This window comes from Lithobates pipiens, unplaced genomic scaffold (assembly GCF_037356315.1).
Source record: "Lithobates pipiens isolate NorthernLeopardFrog02 unplaced genomic scaffold, aLitPip1_a1.2 Scaffold_30, whole genome shotgun sequence".
In the NCBI taxonomy this organism is placed as follows: domain Eukaryota; kingdom Metazoa; phylum Chordata; class Amphibia; order Anura; family Ranidae; genus Lithobates; species Lithobates pipiens.
In genome coordinates this window covers 47,617,735-47,643,846 of record NW_027507791.1, presented here as the reverse complement: position 1 = coordinate 47,643,846, position 26,112 = coordinate 47,617,735, and the positions used below count along the sequence as shown (strand labels likewise).

At 47.4% G+C, this 26,112-nt stretch overlaps 1 protein-coding gene across 1 annotated transcript in view; it reads right to left on the bottom strand.

The window, feature by feature from the left end:
* Window positions 1-20,423, bottom strand: part of LOC143942785 (ras GTPase-activating-like protein IQGAP3) — a 52,105-nt gene extending 31,682 nt beyond the window's left edge. Inside the window, exons 1-12 of the mRNA XM_077464177.1 lie at window positions 20,331-20,423; window positions 16,147-16,234; window positions 14,267-14,423; window positions 13,656-13,733; window positions 11,352-11,428; window positions 9,935-10,002; window positions 9,604-9,717; window positions 8,151-8,329; window positions 6,788-6,875; window positions 2,429-2,592; window positions 2,104-2,191; window positions 1,722-1,885 (exon numbers count right to left, since the gene is read on the bottom strand). Coding sequence (XP_077320303.1) covers window positions 1,722-1,885; window positions 2,104-2,191; window positions 2,429-2,592; window positions 6,788-6,875; window positions 8,151-8,329; window positions 9,604-9,717; window positions 9,935-10,002; window positions 11,352-11,428; window positions 13,656-13,733; window positions 14,267-14,423; window positions 16,147-16,234; window positions 20,331-20,358 — 1,293 coding nt within the window. The 5' untranslated portion in view covers window positions 20,359-20,423. The remainder of the gene's footprint in view (window positions 1-1,721; window positions 1,886-2,103; window positions 2,192-2,428; window positions 2,593-6,787; window positions 6,876-8,150; window positions 8,330-9,603; window positions 9,718-9,934; window positions 10,003-11,351; window positions 11,429-13,655; window positions 13,734-14,266; window positions 14,424-16,146; window positions 16,235-20,330) is intronic.
* Between the last annotated feature and the right edge of the window lie 5,689 nt (window positions 20,424-26,112).

The window sequence follows — 26,112 nt, the reverse complement described above, 5'->3', positions numbered from 1 at the left end:
TACTTGAGACTTTGTGCTACTAGACTGGTCCCCACAGCATCTTCTCTCAAATTGCTCCCCGGGTTATCAAAACAGATGCAGGGGTCTAGCGTGAGGACCCCGCAAGACCAACTTGAGATGACGCAGCGAGACAGTCCACCACTGGAGCATGAGGAAGTGGGCGATGATGCCACAAGACCAATGCGCAATGAGCTCACGAGACCAACATGCAACAGTCCACCACTGGAGCATAGGGGAGTACGCAATGACACAAGACAGTCCACCACTGGAGCATGGGGGAGTGTGCAATGGCGCCAACGAGACCAATGCGCAATGACCCCCACGAGACTGTGCAACAGTCCACCACTGGAGCATGGAGGAGTGTGCAATGGCGCCACAAGGCCAATGCACAATAATGCTGTAAGACCATTGCGCAATGGCACCACGAGACAGTCCACCACTGGAGCATGGGGGGGGTGCACGATGACCCCACGACACCCATGCGCAATGACCCCAGCAAGACCAATGTGCAACAGTCCACCGCTGGAGCATGGGGGAGAGTGCAATGACGCCACAAGACAGTCCACCACTGGAGCATGGGCAAGTGCACAATGACCCAACAAGACCAATGCGCAATGATCCCTCACGAGACTGTGCAACAGTACACCACTGGAGCATGGGGGAGTGTGCAATGGCGCCGTAAGACCAAGGCGCGATCACTCGGTAAGACCAAGGCGCGATCACTCGGTAAGACCAAGGCGCGATCACTCGGTAAGACCAAGGCGCGATCACTCGGTAAGACCAAGGCGCGATGACGCCAGGAGCCAGTCTACCACAGGAGCATGGGGGAGTGCGCGAGGACAGCACAAGACCAATGCACAATGCCGGCGCAAGACAGTCCACCGGCAGAGCATAGGGGGAACGCTGGATCAGACAAGTTAAAGTGCAAAAACTCCCCATAAAAACAAGCAGTTAACCCCACTAAACCCAAAACCAAAAAAATGTAATATTTGCAGCTTACTAGTCCTTGGTTCAGTGGCTGCATTTGATTTTTTTTTTTTTTTCAGGCCGCTTTTGATTTTCACCTGCTTTTTGTTATTTTTCACTTTGCTTTGTTTAACCCTGCAAGTACACTTCCTGTCCCCCGGTATCTACATCACTCCCACACTGAATCTATGGAGGAAGCCATGGTTGTCTTCCCCCCGGCTGCTTTCTCTGACTACAAACATGCCTATACCTCTTCTTCTCCATTAGACCAGGGGCAGGGCAATTAGTAGTTTATAACACTTACTAAACACTTGCAGCAATAGTTTTTTTTCCCCTTTGGGATAAAGGTTTCACATAAAATGAATAAAATCTGATCATTGTAAGCACCCCTTGTCAGTGGTAAATGGTTTGGCTAAACCACTGCTATTTTATGCTGGACAGCTTGTTTCTGGTAAAGGAAGCTGGAAAAAAAAAAAAAAAAAAATAACTTACTGGCAGGATCACCAGCTAATAAACGATATTACAGGGACTCAGAAAAACTAAGACCGTGGTTTAATGCTTCTGACAGATTGGATCATATATGTAATTTTTTTTTTATTTTGACCAACATTTTCTTGCTTTTTCCTTTATTATTCAAGGTGGGTTAGCCTGACGAGATGGGTTCGCCTGAAGGTAGCACATGTGTGATAACCTTGGGATCACTCCCTCTACTGGTGATAAACGGTAAAAGCGGTTTAGTAAGTCAGTCTGCTCACCCGGGAACTCTGTGACTGCAGCAAGTGGAGCTCCTGCTGGTACAGTTCAGCCGCAGTCGGATAGACATCTGGTAGCTGAGCATCTGGGTTGGACAGTTCCTTCATCGTCTGCACCACGTTTTCATTGCGAATAGCTCCATTAATACGGGAGACAGCCTGCTCCACTGAAAAGATAAAAATGGAAAAATACATTTTTTTTTTGGTTTGGAACGTGGACAACGCGTTTCAGATAAACACATCAAGCATTATTCCTAAGGATCTGAACAAGTCACATCCTCTTTGAGAAGAAAAGGCGAGCCCCCGCTCTTCAAGGGTGGAGCCAGTCTCAAAGCTTGAGTCACAAGCCCGGCCCCCAAAGGGCCAAGTTAATTCCACAACTTACTGGCATGCTCTCTGATTGAAATTTGATTGGCAGCATCAATTCCAGCTTGTAGCTCCTCCTTCTCCAGGAGGTCCACGTAGCCCAGTTCCTGCAAAATGAAACATAGGCTTAAAAAGGGGCTATCCACTATCCTTTAGAAAAGTAAGGATCCTCCTCTTTTTTAGAAGTTTAACCCTCGAATAGATGAAAAATATCTAAACCAAACCCAAGTCATCTTTCCATTTGGAGCCACTGACTTCAGGTAAAAATAAATAAATAATATGGAAATACAGACTATTAAAATTATTCATCCTCAAAATGACTTAAAGTTAGGTTGGGGACTCACCAAAGCTTTCTGCTCCCGGTCATTGGCGAGCTGCTCCAGATACCAGTCTGCGTTCTCCCGCTGGATCCTGCGCAGCAAGAGGGCGGAGTCCTGCAGCGCCGCGTACAAGCTCTTAGAATCATTCCTCTCCAGAGCTTCGTCTACATACTCCAACGCTGCGTGTACTGCAAGAGGACCAGAGATAGACTTACCTTACATGTAATACAAGGGGGCAAGAAAGACGAAAATTAAGGTGCGTGCAAGATACAGAGAAAGAAAAGGAGGAGCAAGAGATGGTGCAGGTACATGTTACACACGAGGGAAGACAAGACAAGACAAGACAAGACGAGGGGGGAAGACAAGAGGAGGGGGGGGGGAAGACAAGACAAGAGGAGGGGGGGGGGAAGACAAGACAAGACAAGAGGAGGGGGGGGGGGAAGACAAGACAAGACAAGACAAGAGGAGGGGGGGGAAGACAAGACAAGACAAGACAAGAGGAGGGGGGGGAAGACAAGACAAGACAAGACAAGAGGAGGGGGGGGAAGACAAGACAAGACAAGACAAGAGGAGGGGGGGGAAGACAAGACAAGACAAGACAAGAGGAGGGGGGGGAAGACAAGACAAGACAAGAGGAGGGGGGGGGAAGACAAGACAAGACAAGACAAGAGGAGGGGGGGGAAGACAAGACAAGACACGACAAGAGGAGGGGGGGGAAGACAAGACAAGACAAGACAAGACAAGGAGGGGGGGGAAGACAAGACAAGACAAGACAAGAGGAGGGGGGGGGAAGACAAGACAAGACAAGAGGAGGGGGGGGAAGACAAGACAAGACAAGACAAGAGGAGGGGGGGGAGACAAGACAAGACAAGACAAGACAAGAGGAGGGGGGGGAAGACAAGACAAGACAAGACAAGACAAGAGGAGGGGGGGGAAGACAAGACAAGACAAGACAAGAGGAGGAGGGGGGGAAGACAAGACAAGACAAGACAAGAGGAGGGGGGGAAGACAAGACAAGAGGAGGGGGGGAAGACAAGACAAGACAAGACAAGACAAGAGGAGGGGGGGGAAGACAAGACAAGACAAGAGGAGGGGGGGGAAGACAAGACAAGACAAGACAAGAGGAGGGGGGGGAAGACAAGACAAGACAAGACAAGAGGAGGGGGGGGAAGACAAGACAAGACAAGAGGAGGGGGGGGAAGACAAGACAAGACAAGACAAGAGGAGGGGGGGGAAGACAAGACAAGACAAGAGGAGGGGGGGGAAGACAAGACAAGACAAGACAAGAGGAGGGGGGGGAAGACAAGACAAGACAAGACAAGAGGAGGGGGGGGAAGACAAGACAAGACAAGACAAGAGGAGGGGGGGAAGACAAGACAAGACAAGACAAGACAAGAGGAGGGGGGGAAGACAAGACAAGACAAGACAAGACAAGACAAGAGGAGGGGGGGAAGACAAGACAAGACAAGACAAGAGGAGGGGGGGAAGACAAGACAAGACAAGACAAGACAAGAGGAGGGGGGGGAAGACAAGAGGAGGGGGGGAAGACAAGACAAGACAAGACAAGAGGAGGGGGGGGGGAAGACAAGAGGAGGGGGGGGAAGACAAGACAAGACAAGACAAGAGGAGGGGGGGGGAAGACAAGACAAGACAAGAGGAGGGGGGGGAAGACAAGACAAGACAAGAGGAGGGGGGGGGAAGACAAGACAAGACAAGAGGAGGGGGGGGGGAAGACAAGACAAGACAAGACAAGAGGAGGGGGGGGGGGAAGACAAGACAAGACAAGACAAGAGGAGGGGGGGGAAGACAAGACAAGACAAGAGGAGGGGGGGGGAGACAAGACAAGACAAGACAAGAGGAGGGGGGGGGAAGACAAGACAAGACAAGAGGAGGGGGGGGGAAGACAAGACAAGACAAGACAAGAGGAGGGGGGGGAAGACAAGACAAGACAAGACAAGAGGAGGGGGGGGAAGACAAGACAAGACAAGAGGAGGGGGGGGAAGACAAGACAAGACAAGACAAGAGGAGGGGGGGGGGGGGAAGACAAGACAAGACAAGAGGAGGGGGGGGGGGGAGACAAGACAAGACAAGACAAGACAAGACAAGAGGAGGGGGGGGGGAGACAAGACAAGACAAGACAAGAGGAGGGGGGGGGGGGAGACAAGACAAGAGGAGGGGGGGGGAAGACAAGACAAGACAAGACAAGACAAGACAAGACGAGGGGGGGGGGGGGAAGACAAGACAAGACAAGAGGAGGGGGGGGGGGAAGACAAGACAAGACAAGACAAGACGAGGGGGGGGGGGAAGACAAGACAAGAGGAGGGGGGGGGAAGACAAGACAAGAGGAGGGGGGGGGGAAGACAAGACAACACAAGAGAAGGGGGGGGGAAGACAAGACAAGACAAGACAAGACAAGAGGAGGGGGGGGGGGAAGACAAGACAAGACAAGAGGAGGGGGGGGGGGGGGGAAGACAAGACAAGAGGAGGGGGGGGGGGGAGACAAGACAAGACAAGAGGAGGGGGGGGGGGGAGACAAGACAAGACAAGAGGAGGGGGGGGGGGGAAGACAAGACAAGACAAGAGGAGGGGGGGGGGGGGAAGACAAGACAAGACAAGACAAGAGGAGGGGGGGGGAAGACAAGACAAGACAAGACAAGAGGAGGGGGGGGGGACAAGACAAGAGGAGGGAGGGGGAGACAAGACAAGACAAGAGGAGGGGGGGGGAGGACAAGACAAGAGGAGGGGGGGGGGAGGACAAGACAAGAGGAGGGGGGGGAAGACAAGACAAGAGGAGGGGGGGGAAGACAAGACAAGACGAGGGGGGGGGGGGAAGACAAGACAAGACGAGGGGGGGGGGGGGAAGACAAGACAAGACAAGAGGAGGGGGGGGAAGACAAGACAAGACGAGGGGGGGGGGGGGAAGACAAGACAAGACAAGAGGAGGGGGGGGAAGACAAGACAAGAGGAGGGGGGGGGGGAAGACAAGACAAGACAAGACGAGGGGGGGGGAAGACAAGACAAGACAAGACGAGGGGGGGGGGGAAGACAAGACAAGACGAGGGGGGGGGGGGAAGACAAGACAAGACAAGAGGAGGGGGGGGGGGGAAGACAAGACAAGACAAGACGAGGGGGGGGGGGAAGACAAGACAAGACAAGAGGAGGGGGGGGGAAGACAAGACAAGAGGAGAGGGGGGGGGGGGGAGACAAGACAAGACAAGAGGAGGGGGGGGGAAGACAAGACAAGAGGAGAGGGGGGGGGGGGGGAGACAAGACAAGACAAGAGGAGGGGGGGGGGAAGACAAGACAAGAGGAGGGGGGGGAAGACAAGACAAGAGGAGGGTGGGGGGAGGACAAGACAAGACAAGAGGAGGGGGGGGAAGACAAGACAAGACAAGACGAGGGGGGGGGGGGGGGAAGACAAGACAAGAGGAGGGGGGGGGGGAAGACAAGACAAGAGGAGGGGGGGGGGAAGACAAGACAAGAGGAGGGGGGGGGGGAAGACAAGACAAGAGGAGGGGGGGGGGGAAGACAAGACAAGAGGAGGGGGGGGGGGGGAAGACAAGACAAGAGGAGGGGGGGGGGGGAAGACAAGACAAGAGGAGGGGGGGGGGGGGAAGACAAGACAAGACATGAGGAGGGGGGGGGGGAAGACAAGACAAGACATGAGGAGGGGGGGGGGAAGACAAGACAAGACAAGAGGAGGGGGGGGGGAAGACAAGACAAGACAAGAGGAGGGGGGGGGGAGACAAGACAAGACAAGAGGAGGGGGGGAAGACAAGACAAGACAAGACGAGGGGGGAAGACGAGACAAGACAAGACGAGGGGGGAAGAAGACGAGACAAGACGCAGAGAAGAGGGAAGAGAAGAGGGAAGAGAAGAGGGAAGAGAAGAGGGAAGAGAAGAGGGAAGAGAAGAGGGAAGAGAAGAGGGAAGAGAAGAGGGAAGAGAAGAGGGAAGAGAAGAGGGAAGAGAAGAGGGAAGAGAAGAGGGAAGAGAAGAGGGAAGAGAAGAGGGAAGAGAAGAGGGAAGAGAAGAGGGAAGAGAAGAGGGAAGAGAAGAGGGAGATTGATCCATAGAGAGAGCAAAAGCAGCACAGAGGAGGTGAGCTACAGGGCACCAACTACAGAGCGCGAATGAGCAAGCTACAGAGAGCAAGCCAGCCAGCCAGCCAGAGAGAGAACAAGCCAGCCAGAGACACATGCAGAGAGGGAGGGACACAGACAGAGACAGAGCCACAAAGAGCACAATGGTGTGAGAAAGACCCATAAAGAGAGAGTGATAGACACAGAAGTGAGTGCGGGAATCCAGTGGTCACATCTTGGTACAAATCTTCCACAACATTTAACATGGAGTTTAAACCTCCATAAACACATTGTACATTACCATTGACTTTGTTGATGTTGCCCTGTATTTCGGCTTGTGTCAGACAATGATCATACACATCCTGGCTGTCTGACGCGTTCTGATGGGCCTACAAGAAGCAGATGGTGAAAAATTAAAACGGCTAAAAGTTGGGTCATACACAGTGAACATGTGCAGGAAAAGTAGGAGATACTTTTCCCATCTATTTAAAAAGTACTACTTAAAGAACCACAAATGTTGTCCGGTAAACTCTGCAACTCTCTAAAATGAGAGACTTCCTGCCAATTTAACCCCAGAGATTTGCTGAATTAGGACACCACTCTATGCAGGGTCAGTAGAACGTACATCCTGTATATGTGCCAACACCAACCCTAAGAAGTGGCTCAGATGTACAAGATGTGGTAAGGAGGAATTAGACTAATGATGCCCTAGTGACCCAACTGATATGGTTGTCTGCAGCTTTGGAGAACAGATTCTGGTCAGGTTTACCCTACCTGGCCTTCTTCTGAAATCTATATAGTATGTCTAAGCCCAGTATGCCCTTATGTTTATTAAGAGATATCTGTACTGCAATACATTGTAGATACACTAGCCCTCCGGGCTCTTGGAATTGTAGGTACACTAGCCCTCCGTGCTCTTGGAATTGTAGGTACACTAGCCCTCCGTGCTCTTGGAATTGTAGGTACACTAGCCCCCCGTGCTCTTGGAATTGTAGGTACACTAGCCCTCCGTGCTCTTGGAATTGTAGGTACACTAGCCCTCCGTGCTCTTGGAATTGTAGGTATACTAGCCCTCCGTGCTCTTGGAATTGTAGGTACACTAGCCCTCCGTGCTCTTGCAATTGTAGGTACACTAGCCCTCCGTGCTCTTGGAAAAATGTCTCCAAGATCCATAATCCCTGACAGAGGGCCCTCAAGCTACGCAACAACTATGCAGAGCTAAAGATCAATAAAAAAAAATAAAAAAAAGGGGGTCTTATTTATGGTAAGTGGTTACGATAGTCTGAAAGCCTTAAATCTTGCAGAAGAGCCTTGCTTATCTTTTAAAAGGTGAGCATCAACCCAACTGGGATTGGGTGAAGAATGGCTAGACCATTTTTCCCCTAGTCCCATTTTGGGGATTGGGGTCCTCACTGCTGCCTGTATCCTCTTTGGTTATACTCCCTCTAGCTTCCTGTGTAGTCACCAGGATGGAAGTGATTGGAGAGGAATAATCTCCCTGAGCTATAAAATTAAAAAATACCTGAAAGATTTCATCTCTTCATCAAAGACCACAAACGCGTTTTGGCTGAATTTACTCAACTATTGAGAGGTCTATGGAGGAGACTTTATGAAACTATGGAGAAAAGTAGACAGCCCTATTAGGTGAAGGTTGGGGTTCTTGCCTTGTTGCGGGCGTTTGCCATTTTGGTTGACTTGGCTTGGTAGAGAAGCTCCTGGTACACAGCCGCCAGCTTCTCCTGCAGGTTCACCAGCATGGCGTTGGGGTTCCTCAGAGTGACCATGGTGTCCTGCACCACGCCTCGGTCCACGGCTTCATTGATAGCGATGACAGCTGCATGGACTGAGAAAAAAGGCACAGCACCTTCACATTAAAGATTTTACTTTCAGATATTAAAAGCAGAGGATTGGTATTAAAAGGAATCTAGAGTTAAAAATAGACCTCCACCCAAAAATAGACAGGATGGCAGAATAAATCCGACCGCATCTCCACCCAGGACAGAACCATCTGTTTGACAAAATTCCCACCTGCAATCGGTTTTATTTAGCCTACCCAACATGAAGACCATGAAGAAGATACGTTATTTTAGGTTTTCCTTTTTGAGATCCAGCAGCTGACACTTTCTGTGGTTGCTGGCTCCCAAGCCTGGCTGTCAAGTGAGCATCAAAAATCCCCACTGACTATTAGGAACCAATCAAAATGGTTCCCAATCATAGGATCACTAGGTCAGCTCTGACATAGCGATCACATGCAGCTTGGAAGCTTCAATGACAAAAAAAATGTTTTTAAAAAGTGTTGAGCTCGCAGCTGAACACTGCCACCTTCAGGCTGCAGTCCTATCTACAGAATTTAACATTGTAACGGTCAGATACAGTTACACTATTAAAAACTCATTATTAAAATGGTGCACCAAACAAAATCTTATAGGTCATAAATTATACATAATAATAATAATAATAATAATAATAATAATAATGTAAAAAAATAAATGTATAATAATTATGAAATGTAGTCAGAGCTTTTGTTACATGCGGATGGTTATAAATTTCACCTGGGTATCTCGGTAGCAATGGCCTTTGGTCACAAAAAGAGTCAAGTAGAGGGGAAAATAAATAAAATGTATATATACACACACACACACACACTTTTTTGGTTTTATTAAATTAAATCATAGTAAGAAAAAAAAAAAGAAAAAGAAAAAAACTAAATGTTAAGAAAAAGTCAAGTACAAATAAAAGTATATTTGTATATCATTTTTTTTTACTAATTTAAATCCTAGTAAAAATGAAAAAAAAAAAAAAAAAATAGGGAGCTTGTACAGGACAAGCTCCACAGGACTCAAAAATAAAAATGTTATATATATATATATATATACATACACACACACATATATATATACATATACACACACACTTTTTTATTAAATTTTTTTTTTAAGGGTCAAGTGCAGAAAAAAAAAAAAATATAAATAAATAATTATATATATATTATATATATATTAAATCAAATCATAAAATAGTTTATAAAAAATAAAAATAAAAAAAGGGAGCTCACACTCAACGGGACTCAAACACACTTATTTAATACAAATATTCACCTGCAGCCGAGGATCTTACCTGCTGCTTCATCCACAGACAGCTCATTGGCCAGGATTCCTCCAATTTTACTGAAAGCCGGCATCTGTAACCCATACTTGTCCAGCTCACACTTCATGTTGTTGATCTCCTCGTCTGCAGGTTACAGTACAAGAATCAGCATTTTCACCAAAGGTCATTTAAATGAAAATCCACAAATTATTTTTTTTTTTTTGAGGGGGGGGGGGGGGTTGGGCATGGTGGGCGAAGTCAGCCCTTGATGTCTCCTATGCCTTGGATACCCCAACAAACAGTGAGATCGTCCCTGCTATAAAATAAACTCAGTAGGGATGGTAGAAAAAAAAAAACGTACCTGTAAAATTCACTTTGCCGTACAAGTCCTGGATCTGGGGAGCCAGCCCCAGTTTAAATAAGTAAAGACTGCAAAGAGAAACCAACATACAGCTTAAACCGGAACTCCGGTCTTGCATTCTTGAATTACATGCACACTTGCCCATTAAAAAAAATAAATGAATAAAAAGTACATAAAGAATAAACGGTTGGTCTGCCAAAAATCCAGTGAGCTCCTGTGTCCCTTTAGTAAGCTGACAAGGTCCTGACCAGTGCTTACCTGCTGCACTACAGACCATCTTCCCCTCATCTCCATAACAAAGGAAGAGGTTCTGTAGTCCAGTAGGGAAGCACTGGTCAGGGCTTACAAGGCTGCTTGGGAAACCCAGCGCAGCAGAGGCAGTATTGTCAGATCACTGTTGCTGGGGGGGGGGGGGGGTTTCTTTGATGGGGACAAAGCAGAAAAAAAAAAAAAGAAATTATAGAGATATATATATATTGATAGATAGATAGATAGATAGATAGATAGATAGATAGATAGATAGATAGATAGATAGATAGATAGATAGATAGATAGATAGATAGATAGATAGATAGATAGATAGATAGATAGATAGATAGATAGATAGATAGATAGATAGATAGATAGATAGATAGATAGATAGATGCCATCACAAAATGATTGCCTTATTGTGTCCAGCATGGTAATTTCCTATTATTGTCCTCTAAACCTAGCAGATATACATTGTAAAGCACTGCGTAAACTGTTGGCGCTATATAATCGTGTATAATAATAAAAGATATTTTCCTGAAATATCTTTTAAAAAAAATAAAATAATAAAATTATATTAATATATATCGTTTATTTTTTAAAGATATTTCAGGAAATTTATATATATTTATTAATAATAAAAATTACTACTACCTTATGGCCACTAGATGGAGCTGACACTCATAAGAAAAAAAAAAACATAGCAGCCATGATGAGGTATTTTCCTGAAATATCTAACAAAATAAAGTACTGCCTTATGGCCACTAGTTGGAGCTAACGCTCATAAGAAATAAAACATAAAAACAGATAAAAAAGAGCAATTATTTATGACAGCCATCACAAATTATTGCCTTATTGTGTCCAATATGTTTTTTTTCCTATTATCATTAGCTCCATCTAGCAGCAATGATGAGGTATTTGCCTGAAAGATCAAAAAATAAATAAAATACTGCCTTATGGCCATCAGATGGAGCTCACAGGAAATAAATATATCAGATATACCATTGCAAATATTCATGACGGCGAAGACTTCAGCCATCACAAATTATTGCCTTATTGTGTCCAGTATGGAGCGAGATCTCACAACCTACAGATCAGCAGCTCCAATTTAATTTTTTTTTCTCCTAATCGACATGAATGTATTGTAGATGGTCTTATTGGAGCTCACCTGAGTGCGTGAATGCAATACACAACGCGCGGCATGTTTTTCTTGTCGTAAATATCAGTTGTTTCAGGCTGGAAAAGCTGCAACCGAAAAAGTAGAAAAACTTTTTTTTAGTAAAAAGTACATTTAGAAGGTTTAAAGAGAACCTCTCAATTTTTAAAGTTCAAATCTGCCCAGGAACACCCCTCCTCCCCTTCATAAACTATAACATATTATAGGGGTATTTAATGTGGAGGAATGTGTTTTATCAGTTTCCTCCAAAGTTTGTAAAATCCACTTGGGGACCTGGAGCCTGGAGATTCCATAGCGTTATGGGTGGGATGGAATCTCCAATCCCGGGACCGGGTTTTTGGAACAGCCAGGAGTCTTGCTGGTTGATTGAGCAGGTGGGTCCTGGGCTTATAGCAAAGTTAGGATTAGTGTTCTGGGCTCCACCCAGAGAGACAGGAGGTCTCCAGGAGTCCAGAGAGTGCAGGTGTGCACTAGAGAAAGCTAGAGAAAGCCAGAGACCCAAGTCTGAGGATCACAGCAGTGAGGGGCTGCTTTCTAGAGAGACACTGTGTGTGTTAAAGCTGTGCGCATCTGAGACAAATGAGAGCCTGAAGTGGAAGGCCTGAGCAGCAAGGAAGCTGAAAAGACGTACAGTAGTTGTGCGGGAACCCTGTTATAAGGCCAAGAGGGCTGAATTGTAAAGCCTAGGCGGCAGTGCTGCTGAAGAGAGCCAGGTGGCTTGGCATTTTTCATGTATTTTTTTTTTTTTTGGCAGAAGAACCCCTGTGTGGGCAACCAAGTGCATGTATGAACCTTTATGTTGTTCCTTTTTAATAAAAGTGGGCTACCATGCCCTTAAACGAAAGTTCCTGTTCGCTGTGAACTTACTGAAAAGGCATCTGCCACTGAGTTAAACATCCCCCAATGTTACAAATATATATATATATATATATATATATATATATATATATATATATATATATATATATATATATTCTTTCTGCTTTGTCCCCATCAAAGAAACCCTCCCGCCCCCCTAAATCTAAATTGCCCAAAAACTCACCTGAATCCATGGTCATGCAACACATTTCAAGCCTCGTCTTCTCTGTTCTGCGGTAGTGGTTCATCAGGTGCATGGGCGCTTCCCATAAAGTCTGTTGGTGGGGTCCTCATAGGGTCCTAGAGACTCCAGGGGTGGCATGGTAAGGTCACAAGGGGCTGCAAAGTGGCTTGGAATGCTGTGGTGGTTCATTGGTCTAATCTACTGGAAGAAGTTTCTTGGTCAGATGCAAGGGTACTTTCCATGAAGTCTGTCAGTGGGGTTCTCCAGACTTCAGTGGTTGCATGGTGATATCACAAGAAGTGGTGAAGGGGCCTGGACTACACTGGTGGATCACTGGTCTCATCTACTGGAAGAGGTTCCTACATCAGGTGTATGGGCACTTCCCATGGCATTTGTTGGTGGTGTCCTCAAAGGTCCTTGAGATGCCAGCGGTGGGATGGCGATATTACCAGAGGCGGTAAAGGGGCCTGGATTACACTAGTGGGCGATTGGTCTCAGCTACTGGAAGAGGTTCCTTTATCATCAGGTGCATGGGCACTTCCCATAGAATTTGTTGGTGGTGTCTTCAAAGGTCCTGGAGACTCCAGCGGCGGCATGGTGATGTTACAAGGGGCAGCAAAGGAGCCTGGACTGCAGTGGTGGGTCACTGGTCTTAGTTAATGGAAGAGGCACTGGAGGGTCACAGGAACCCAAAGGGCCTAGAAAGGGTTTTTGGGTTGAATGGGTGGAAGGGTTTCCGATTTTGCCCATAGATTGGCCAAAGAAAAGACATCACGAGATGCTGCTATTAACTATTAGTCAAAAGGGCTTTTTGTGCTCCCCACAGATTTAGTTTCACTTAAACTGACTTCAAGTCTAAGCCGCACCAACTGGCATGCCCTTGTCCAATCACAGCACTTTTACTCATCACCGAGGAAGTCTCATTGGACACCAGAATAGCAGTTGGACAGGGATTAGCCAAGAAGTTAAGCCCCAGTAACAAAATGAAAACAAAATCAGAGAGGGGCACAGAAGAAACCTTTTCTGGGCAATATTGCTAATAGCACCCAAGTGCCCACCTCCGCTCACTGGAAACAGTCTTTACAATCGACTCTCAGGGCTAATACTTTTTTTTTATTTTTTTGGTTATAGAGGGTAGAGGATTGCAAGACCTCCCCAATGGAGTCTCAAAGAGAAGAGTCAATGCAGCTCACTTTCGATACATAATAGATCCCGTATATCAAATCAATACTAAGTTGAATGACCCAACGTACCGTAGGAAGACCAATATGGCTCATGGCTTGTCTCCAGTGGTTGATATTATCCGTGTGCCGAAAATGTAGACCAGCCGCCTGTAAAACATGACCATTAAAACATTATCTATAGGGACCTTTTCTACTCACAATGGCCACCGTCCTGCCCCCCCTTAAGTCTGAAGGACAGTAAACTGGCCCTTTGTGTAGAAAGTTTGGAGACCTCCAGCACTAGACCAGTGGTCTCCAAACCTCTGACATCAACAACAGGGTATTATTCCTCCTACTGACACCAATGATTTGGAACTATTCCTCCTCCACATAACCACAGGGGTGCCATGTTGTTGTTTTTTTTACTCCCACTGACCACTAAGCCTAAGGCATTATCTACTCACACTGTCCACAGACTGCCCCCCCTAAAGTCTGGAGGACAGTAAACTGGCCCCTTGTTTAGAAAGTTTGGAGACCCCTGATATAGAGTAGTGTTGGGAACCTCAAGTGCGGCTCCTGATAATCACTAAAATGCCTTCAAGTTTTTGACCCTTGAGGGACCTCTACTAGATATCCCAAGTTTGATTTGGTGTTCCTTCATTTTAAACCCACACCCATTCCCCCCCCCCCCTCCCCATTACTTTATATCGTAGCTGGTCGATGTCATAAATTTTCTTCAGGGGCACGAGCTCCGGAGCGAAGAAGTTCCCTAGCTTGGCAAGAGTGACACCGTTGCGTAGGCTCTCCTCCAGTTCGGTAGGCGGTGGCAGATCCTCATTTAGACAAGATTCCATCCATCTGCAAAGCAAAGAGGCACACAGCTAAAAAAAATATGTTATTTTATTTACATTTGGAAAGAATAGGGCGTTTTGCTGTGTTGGGGAGATTTTTTTCTTTGATTCCTGTCCTATGGATACAAGAAGCAGGAGGAAAACTCTCTGAAGTGAGGGCAAATCCCTTCTTAGACAGCGGTCATTGGATCAGGTGCCCCCATTTGGAAGGTTTACAATCTACGCCTGTTCTGAAGACAGCTCAAGGTTCTGGAGGTGCCAATGCCATTCTGTCCTTGTGACCATGGTCACCAGGGCAAATAAGAGGGTTATTCTCCCCCAGCGGGTTCTAACCCTTCCCCACTCTATTCAAACTATCAACTCGAGCAGTCGTTCTCAACCAGGGTTCCTCCAGAGGTTGTGAGGGGTTCTTTGAGCAATAAATGGACACACAGATTGGTAGCCACTGACACCAATGCCCCCTATAGCTATCTGTAAGGAGAGCATCCTTCCCACTGGCCCCCCAGTGTAAAAGGGCCACCCCCCCAGCGTAAAAGGGGTATTCTTTCCACTGGGCGCCCCCACCCCCGTGTAAAAAGGGGAATTCTTTCCACTGGGCGCCCCCACCCCCGTGTAAAAAGGGGAATTCTTTCCACTGGGCGCCCCCACCCCCGTGTAAAAAGGGGAATTCTTTCCACTGGGCGCCCCCACCCCCGTGTAAAAAGGGGAATTCTTTCCACTGAGCTCCCTCCCCCCCAGTGTAAAAAGGGGAATTCTTCCCACTGCCCCCCCTCCCCTCCAGTGTAAAAAGGGGAATTCTTCCCACTGCCCCCCTTCAGTGTAAAGGGTGCATTCTTCCCACTGCCCCACCCCCCAGTGTAAAAGGGTAATTCTTCCCACTGCCCCACCCCCCCAGTGTAAAAGGGTAATTCTTCCCAATGCCCCACCCCCCCAGTGTAAAAGGGTAATTCTTCCCAATGCCCCACCACCCCAGTGTAAAAGAGTAATTCTTCCCACTGCCCCCCCCCCCAGTGTAAAAGGGTAATTCTTCCCACTGCCCCCCCAGTGTAAAAGGGTAATTCTTCCCACTGCCGCCCCCCCAGTGTAAAAGGGTAATTCTTCCCACTGCCGCCCCCCCAGTGTAAAAGGGTAATTCTTCCCACTGCCGCCCCCCCAGTGTAAAAGGGTAATTCTTCCCACTGCTGCCCCCCCAGTGTAAAAGGGTAATTCTTCCCACTGCCGCCCCCCCAGTGTAAAAGGGTAATTCTTCCCACTGCCGCCCCCCCAGTGTAAAAGGGTAATTCTTCCCACTGCCGCCCCCCCCAGTGTAAAAGGGTAATTCTTCCCACTGCCGCCCCCCCAGTGTAAAAGGGTAATTCTTCCCACTGCCCCCCCCCCCCCAGTGTAAAAGGGTAATTCTTCCCACTGCCCCCCCCCCAGTGTAAAAGGGTAATTCTTCCCACTGACCACCCATATGAGCCACTACTGAAATGTAAATAACACCCCTTCTTTTCCTTTTATTCCCGGCTTTCCAGCTCCTCTTCTCCTTTTCAATCGAAGCCCGATTTGTGGGCATTTCTAAGGCTGAGCTCCCCCCCCCCCACCTTAAGTGCATCAGGTGGAGGGGACGTGTCAGAGCACTTCCACCCACTCTATTCTTGTTGCCGGGGCCCGAGTGGTCCCTGGTGCTCATGGTAGCTAGGACCCTGGCAGCCCCTGACACCTAACAAAGTTGTGCATTCAGTCCTCACCGTTTGGCCTCCTCCAGGTGGCACAGGTATTGGTAGGCGACATTCTGTCTGCGCTGCTCATCCATCTCATCCGCCGTCAGGCGCTCATCTGAAATTCAAGATCACATTTACCATTTTTTTAATGTCTCCTCCGTCTTTATACATTTTCAGATAAGGGTCAGTTTACCCTAAAGCCTCATAGATTCTGTATAGGCAATATACGGTATATGTGTGTATATTATAACACTGACATATAATCACACACATAGGATGGACTTGATAGACTTGTGTCTTTTTTTCAACCTCACCTACTATGTAACTATGTGTGTGTGTATAGGTTCTATAGGAAGTAATATGTATGTGCGTTTGTCTATAGGTTATAGGCTCTATATAGGATAGATATAAGGTATATACAGTATCTCACAAAAATTAGTACACCCCCCAAATATTTTTGTAAATATTTTATTCTCTCTTTTCATGTGACAACACTGAAGAAATGACACTTGTCTACAATGTAAAGTAGTGAGTGTACAGCTTGTATAACAGTGTAAATTTGCCGTCCCCTCAAAATAACTCAACACACAGCCATTAATGTCTAAACCGCTGGCAACAAAAGTCAGTACACCCCTAAGTGAAAATGTCCAAATTGGGCCCAATCAGCCATTTTCCCTCCCCCGGTGTCATGTGACTTGTTAGTGTTACAAGGTCTCAGGTGTGATTGGGGAGCAGGTGTGTTAAATTTGGTGTTATTGCTCTCACTCGCTCATACTGGTCACTGGAAGTTCAACATGGCAAAGAACTCTCTGAGGATCGAAAAAAAAAAAAATGAATTGTTGCTCTACATAAAGATGGCCTAGGCTATAAGAAGATTGCCAAGACCCTGAAAGTGAGCTGCAGCACGGTGGCCAAAACCATACAGCGGTATAACAGGACGGGTTCCACTCAGAACAGGCCTCGCCATGGTCCACCAAAGAAGTTGAGTGCATGAGCTCAGCGTCATATCCAGAGGTTGTCTTTGGGAAATAGACGTATGAGTGCTGCCAGCATTGCTGCAGAGGTTAAAGGGGTGGGGGGGGGGGGTCAGCCTGTCAGTGCTCAGACTATACGCCACACACTGCATCAAATTGGTCTGCATGGCTGTCATACCAGAAGGAAGCCTCTTCTAAAGATGATGCACAAGAAAGCCAGCATACAGTTTGCTGCAGACAAGCAGACTAAGGACATGGATTACTGGAACCATGTCCTGTGCTCTGATGTGACCAAGATAAACGTATTTGGTGTCAGATGGTGACAAGCGTGTATGGGGGCAACCAGGCGAGGAGGACAAAGACAAGTGCGTCTTGTCTACAGTCAAGCATGGTGGTGGGGGTGTCATGGTCTTGGGCTGCATGAGTGCTGCCGGCACTGGGGGGCTACAGATCATTGAGGGAACCATGAATGCCAACATGTACTGTGACATACTGAAGCAGAGCATGATCCCCCTCCCTTCAGAGACTGGGCCGCAGGGTAGTATTCCAACATGATAAGGACCCCAAACACACCTCCAAGACAACCACGGCCTTGCTAAAGAAGCTGAGGGTAAAGGTGATGGACTGGCCAAGCATGTCTCCAGACCTAAACCCTATTGAGCATCTGTGGGACATCCTCAAATGGAAGGTGGAGGAGGGGAAGGTCTCCAACATCCACCAGCTCTGTGATGTCATCATGGAGGAGGGGAAGAGGACTCTAGTGGTGATCTGTGAAGCTCTGGTGACCTCCATGCCCAAGAGGGTTAAGGCAGTGCTGGAAAATAATGGCGGCCACACAAAATATTAACACTTTGGGCCCAATTTGGACATTTTCACTTAGGGGTGTCCTCACTTTTGTTGCCAGCGGTTTAGACATTAATGGCTGTGTGTTGAATTATTTTGAGGGGACGGCAAATTTACACTGTTATACAAGCTGTACACTCACTACACTAATGTATTCTATACAGGCAATAGGCTCTATATAGCCTATATATATATATGTCATGGGTTCTATATAGGTAATATATACAGTATGTGTGTGTATATAGTTAACTTACAGAACTGCATATTCTTGGCAGCTGTCTTTACATTTCCTATACAGACTACAGCAGATCATTGTTGTCTTATCAGAAATATTTGCCTTCATACATCAGCAGATAAACGCCAAGAGCCAACTCCAAAAAGGTGTTCCAGCCCTATAGCTGGTCTATTACAGGGGTAGAAAATCTCGGCACTCCAGCTGTTGTAGAACTACAAGTCCCACGAGCCATTGCAAGACTGACAGCTGCAAGTGCGCCATCAGATTCAGCGACCCATCAGAATTTGGGTGGAAAGACATCTCTCTCTTTTTTTTTTTTTTTTGGAATTGCAAGCCTACTGCGCAAATACTGCAGAAAAAAAAAATAAAAAAATAAAACACATTCTCAGACCAGGGTAGGAAATCTAGGCACCCCAGCTGTGGTCAAACTAGAAATCCCATGGTGGCTCTGGGAGTCATGCCAGTGTTCCATCAGATTAGGTGACCTGTCAGAATGTGTAACAGAAGCAACATTCCGTCGCCGCCATCTTTCTCCACCCCGCACTCCTCCACAGTAAGGATACACTGAGAAGGGGGCAAGCAGACATCTTGTTACACTCACCAAAGTTTTGTATTTCACACTTATTAACAGTAAATGGAGCTTATATAGTGAAATACAGGATTCAGAAATCTGTCTGTTTACATGTTGAATTATAAAAGCAGCGGCGTTCTGTCAGATTAGCAAACCTGTGAGATCCGCAGCTTTTAAAATTCAACATGTAAACAGTCCGTCGGATTTCTATATCCTGTATTTCACCATATATAGTCCATTTAGAATTAAGTGTAAAATGCAAAACTCCGGTGGGTGTACCAAGATGTCTGCTTGCACCCAGAACGAGAGCCGCGCCGCCCAGCCGTCATTTGACGAGCAATTAATGACACCCGCAGCGGATCGCAGAGGGCAGTGTGAACTGCCTGCGGGAGGGACGCAAAATGCTGTAATCGCGCCGGTTCCCGCGTCGCACATATACGTGAACCCAGGTTAAATAACGACACGTGTGTTCCAGTGCGTTTTTGGTGCTCCACCGTGCATTTTACAGCGTTCCAGTACAGTACAGTCCAGGAAAAATGCAGCATGTTCTACTTTTTTTTTTCTGGAACCGAATCGCACTGGAACTGCAAGCACTGGTGTGAACTATGCCATTGAAAACCATATAACCTACTTTCCATGCGTTTTTGATGCACAGGACTGCATGTGGTGTGAATTGGCCTATTACAGCAGTGTCGCCGCCCTGTGCCCAGCATGCTGACTGTACATCAAGGTGCAAGCAACACCCCCACCATTAAGGATGAGCGCCGGCGCGTTCGCGCAGCACACGTGCAGAGCCCGCCAGGAAGTCGGCGCTGTGCTGATCACAGGCAGTGGGACATTTCCCGATCTTTGCATCCGTGCATCGGGACAATGTCTCACTGCCCGTGATTAGCGCAGCGACGACTTCCTGCTGAGCACTGTGCGTGGGCTGCACGAACGCGGCGGAGCTCATCCTTACCCACTATAGGTTAGCCCCCCAGCAGAGCCAAATTGGCTTTTCCCCAATCTCCCAGTCTGAGCACTGCTGTACAGAAAATGACAGGGAAGAGACAGATAAGAGTCCAGTGGCGGCCCGTGCACGGGCACTGCCCTCCCTCCATCCATGCGCCTGGCCCCTTTTAGGACGCCAGCCGCATGGGGGGTTGTGATCCATGGGGGGGGGGGGGGGGGCAGTTGGGCACAGTGGCTGCAATTGACGGGCACAAGTGGCTGCATATACTGGACACAGCGAGGCTGCAATATATATATATATATATATATATATATATATATATATATATATATATATATATATATATATATGTGTCACAGACAGGCTGGGTAATGTCAGCTTCCATCAGAGGCTAATCACACAGGTGTCATGCTGATTTATTTTATTTATATTTTTTATTAGTAGTAGTATAATTATTATTATTACACTTCCATCCAGAACTGCACAATTCCCCCCCTTGCACTATAATCAGAAGATCGGAAACAATGTATCCTTTCACCTGTCACAACACAATCACTTCCGATCCGTTCTAAATATAGAACACTGAGCGCTGTGCTCCCCTCCCCCTCCCAGTGTCACCCTCATCCCCGGACTCACATGCGGCGCTGCTCCCCATCATCTCCATCCCCGGGGCTCCTCTCCTCTTCTCCGGATTTGAATGTCCCGCCAGCCTCTTCCGGAGTAACTGCCACTGTGTGATCTCCTCCCCCTCCTCCACCCCAAATCCTCCCCTCCCCCTCCTCCTCCTCCTCCAGACACCCTGCCCTCAGGGCCGGATTAACATAGGGGCTGATGGAGCTGCAGCACCAAGCCCCTGCCTTAAAATAGGCCCACCCAGCCAGCAGCATAAGCCCGATTTTTTTTTTTTTCCTGTCCATAAACTTCTATGGGACAGGAGAAGTGTGTGTAAATGTAGGGGTGTCTGGCTGCATCTGTGTTTGCTCACTGTGGTTATTACAATGTCACAGTGCACAGTTCCCCCCCTACACAAATGGGAGAGGCTGAGTCGGCTCTGCCTTTCCCCTCCCCCTCTGTGAAGTCTGTGCAGTGAAGGAGCCGTGTGGGTGGGAAACACCGGCAGATAGAAGGTGAACAGGATATCTCTGAGTGAGGAGCCTCCAGGGACCGTCCACATGTGAGCTCAGTGACTGGTTTCTTATATCCCTTTCCCTCGTTTTTAACTTTTTTCTCCAGCAGTAGCTGTTAGAACTGCAGCCAAAGTGTTTAGAATTGTGTCATCAGCCTGTGGCAGTGCTTGGTGGCCCCTTGTGCTTTTAGGTGGTTCACACTGATTTGCTGTGTTTTGGCCCATTGCTGGTGTATCCACAGTTTTCCTGCGTTTTACCCCCAGTCCTATAGATTTCTATTAGGTTGTTTGTTTTTTCTGCATTTTCTGAAAGCGCACCAAAATTCCTGCATGCTGCATCTTTGGCACACTGTCAGAAAATGCAGCAAAAACCTGCAACCTGATATAAATCAATAGGACTGCAGCTAAAACTGCAGATACATGAGCAGTGCAGCCAACTGCAGCACACCAGTGTGAGCCCAAAAGCTTGCACACACAACCCTGTACAACTTGGTCTAAACAAAAGTCCTGGCATACAGCCATACCATCCCAGCTCAGGAGGGGTGGGGGCTCCAGGGATTTGATTGACTATGCAGGCCCTGTCTCTTCTATCCAATTGGGGAGAGTCTTGGAGGCAGTGGCAGGCTGCTGGTGGTAAGTGGCACACTGTATCTGGTGACAGGCTGTGGGTGGCGAGTGGCACACTGTATCTGGTTGCATGCTGGTGGCAAGTGGCACACTGTATCTGGTGGCAGGCTGCTGATGGCAAGTAGCACACTATCTTGTGGAAGGCTGCTGGTTGCACACTGCTGCTGGTGGCAAGTAGCACACTATCTGGTGGAAGGCTGCTGATGGCACACTGCTGGTGGCAAGTGGCACACTGTATCTGGTGGCACACTGCTGGTGGCAAGTGGCACACTGTATCTGGTGACAGGCTGCTGGTGGTAAGTGGCACACTGTATCTGGTGACATTCTGCTGGTGGCAAGTGGCACATGCTGCTGGTGGCAAGTGGCACACTGTATCTGATGGCAGGCTGCTTGTGGCAAATGGCACACTGTATCTGATGGCAGGCTGCTTGTGGCAAATGGCACACTGTATCTGGTGGCATGTTGCTTGTGTCAAGTGGTACACTGTATCTGGCATGCTGCTTGTGGCAAGTGGCATGCTGCTTGTGGCAAGTGGCACACTGTATCTGGTGGTACACTGCTGCTGGTGGCAGGCTGCTGATGGCAAGTAGCACACTGTATCTGGTGGCAGGCTGCTGATGGCAAGTAGCACACTGTATCTGGTGGCAGGCTGCTTGTGGCAAGTAGCACACTGTATCTGGTGGCAGGCTGCTTGTGGCAAGTGGCACACTGTATCTGGTGGAAGGCGGCTTGTGGCAAGTGGCACACTGTATCTGGTGGAAGGCGGCTTGTGGCAAGTGGCACACTGTATCTGGTGGAAGGCTGCTTGTGGCAAGTGGCACACTGTATCTGGTGACATGCTGCTGGTGGCAAGTGTCACACTGTATCTGGCATGCTGCTGGTGGCAAGTGTCACACTGTATCTGGCATGCTGCTTGTGGCAAGTGGCACACTATATCTGGCAGGCTGCTTGTGGCAAGTGGCACACTGTAACTGGTGGCAGGCTGCTTGTGGCAAGTGGCACACTGTAACTGGTGGCAGGCTGCTTGTGGCAAGTGGCACACTGTAACTGGTGGCAGGCTGCTTGTGGCAAGTGGCACACTGTAACTGGTGGCAGGCTGCTGTTGGCAAGTGGCACACTGTATCTGGTGGCATGCTGCTGGTAGCAAGGGGCACACTATCTGGCATGCTGCTTGTGACAAGTGGCACACTGTAACTGGTGGCAGGCTGCTGTTGGCAAGTGGCACACTGTATCTGGTGGCATGCTGCTGGTAGCAAGTGGCACACTATCTGGCATGCTGCTTGTGACAAGTGGCACACCGTATCTGGTGGCATGCTGCTGGTGGCAAGTGGCATGCTGCTGGTGGCAAGTGGCACACTGCTTGTGACAAGTGGTACACTGTATCTGGTGGCAGACTGCTGGTGGCAAGTGGCACACTTAAAGAGGGATTCCGCCCAAAAAAAAATATTAAAAGCCAGCAGCTATAAATACTACAGCTGCTGACTTTTAATAAATGGACACTCACCTGTCCCGGGTTCCAGCGATGCCGAGGCCGATCGACCGCTCGTGCCTCGGCTGCTGCCGCCACCATTCTAGGTGAGGGAATCAGGAAGTAAAGCGAATCGGCTTCACTTCCCGGTTCCCTACTGCGCGAGCTGCGCCGCGCAATAGGAAATCTCCGCGCTGTCACTGGGACCCGTGTGTGTCCCAGCAGACAGCGCGGCAGGGCAGGAAATGGCGTAGACTCCCGTGGGAGTCTATGCCCGGAAGTGGGTGAAAATACCCCCCTCCCCCCTGAAAGGTGTCAATTGTGACACCGGATGGGGGGGGGGGTTCCGATCAGCGGAGGTTCCACTTTAGGGTGGAATCCCGCTTTAATCTGGTGGCATGCTGCTGGTAGCAAGTGGCACACTATCTGGCATGCTGCTTGTGACAAGTGGCACACCGTATCTGGTGTCAGGTTGCTAGTGGCAAGTGGCACACTGTATCTGGTGGCAAGTGGCACACTGTATCTGGTGGCAGGCTGCTAGTGGCACTGTATCTGGTGGCACACTGTATCTGGTGGCAAGTGGCACACTGTATCTGGTGGCAGGCTGCCAGTGGCGCACTGTATCTGGTGACAGGCTGCTGGTGGCAAGTGGCACACTGTATCTGGTGGCATGCTGGTGGCAAGTGGCACACTGTATCTGGTGGCAGGCTGCGGGTGGCATCTGGCAGCAGGCAATGGTGGCAAGCGACACACTGCATCTGGTGGGAAGTGACAAGCTCAGGTTCCCACTGATAATGCATCATGGTGAGTTGAACTATTTCACTATATATTACAATGTAGTAATAGAAATAATGGAATTTGATCATCCCGATGCCATATCAAGCATAGCGTCAGGATGATTTTAAGTGCTAAGTGCCATTTGCCTGAAAAATCACCCCCCGCCACCTATTTCCCCATCAACCCGAGACTACATCCCCCCTCTTTTTTTTTTTGGAAAGGGGGGGATCTCCCTGAATGGCAGTTTGGAAATGTGGTCTCCTATGTTGCTGCTGTTGAGAGACCGCATAGCAGGTGGTATTGGGGGTGTTCCTGCTGCTCAAAGGCTGCACGGCCGATATTACTGGTGAAAGTATATTTAATTTGTTTTAGCAAAACATTTTTGCATTTTCATTTTGTTTCCGTAAAAAAGGCCCACCAAAATCCTCAGCACCAGGCCCATGATGCTGTTAATCTGGCCCTGCCTGCCCTGTCTACAGCCTGGAAACCTTCTCTGCTAATGGAGTGTCAGTAGTGTGACTCACACACACACCACACACACACTACACAAACTGCCCCTTACAGCACAAAGTATAAATATATACGAGTTGTCACATAAAACAAAAAAAAAATACACAAACAGCTCCTTAAGAAACAAAGTATATAAATACACAAAGCAAAGTATATAAATATACACATCACACAATACAACACAAGGTATATAAATACACAGATCATACAATAAAACACAAATTATATAAATACACAGATCACACAATACAACACAAAGTATATAAATATACAGATCACACAATACAACACAAAGTATATAAATACACAGATCACACAATACAACACAAGGTATATAAATACACAGATCACACAATACAACACAAAGTATATAAATATACAGATCACACAATACAACACAAAGTATATAAATACACAGATCACACAATACAACACAAAGTATATAAATACACAGATCACACAATACAACACAAGGTATATAAATACACAGATCATACAATAAAACACAAAGTATATAAATATACAGATCACACAATACAACACAAGGTATATAAATACACAGATCACACAATACAACACAAAGTATATAAATATACAGATCACACAATACAACACAAAGTATATAAATACACAGATCACACAATACAACACAAAGTATATAATAAGACAGATCACACAATACAACACAAAGCACAAGATATACAACACAATGTATATAAATATTAGCTCACACAATACAACACAAAGTTTATCAACTGCCCCATACAACACAACAAAAAGACATACAACCTGCATCATACAACACAAAGGATATAGATCACACAATACAACACAAAGTATAAAATACACAACCAGCACCAGTAAATACCAGTAAATAAACACACAGATCACACAAAATATATAAACACACCGCTCACACAATACAACGCAAAGTATATAATTACACAGATCACACAATACAATACAAAGTATATAAATACACAATACAACGCAAAGTATATAAACACACAGATCACACAATACAACACAAAGTATATAAACACACAGATCACACAATACAACACAAAGTATGCAAACTGCCCCATACAACACAACAAAAAGGCATACAACCTGCATCATACAACAAAAGCATATAGATCACACAATACAACAAAATATAAAATATAAAACCAGCCCCATACAACACAAAGTGCAGAACCTGCCCCTGCCCCATTCAACACAAAGGTAAATAAATACACGGATTACACAATGCAACACAAAGTATATAAATAGGCAGATTACACAATACAACACAAAGTATATAAATACACCGATCACACAATACAACACAAAGTATATAAATACACCGATCACACAATACAACACAAAGTATATAAACACAGAGATCACACAATACAACACAAAGTATATAAACACAGAGATCACACAATATAACACAAAGTATATAAATACACCGATCACACAATACAACACAAAGTACAGGAGGGAGGATAGAGCTTGCTGGTATCAGGGGAGTATATGTACAGGGGTTGCAGGGGGCACAGAGCTGCTCTGAAAATACATAGAAGCCTCCTCCAGCCACCAGGTTCACCTGAACTGCAGTGCACATGCTATGTTGGCAAGGGAGTGTGCAATCTATTGCTGGTATCAGGGGAGTATGTACAGGGGTTGCAGGGGTCAAAATTGCGACCCAGCCCGTGCTCCAGGATACCAGTTTAGCCCCCCCCAGTACACCTGGACAGGAGGGGCGGCGGCTTGTAGAGTAACCAATCTCCTCCTCTCCCTCCCGCAGATATTCAGCAGCTGCAGGAAGGAAATGGAGGGCATTTGTTGATCTACATGTCACCCCAGTGCCTCCCTATCCCTGTCCTGCTGCCCCGGGCCCCTGTGTGCTCCCCTGCCCCCTCCCC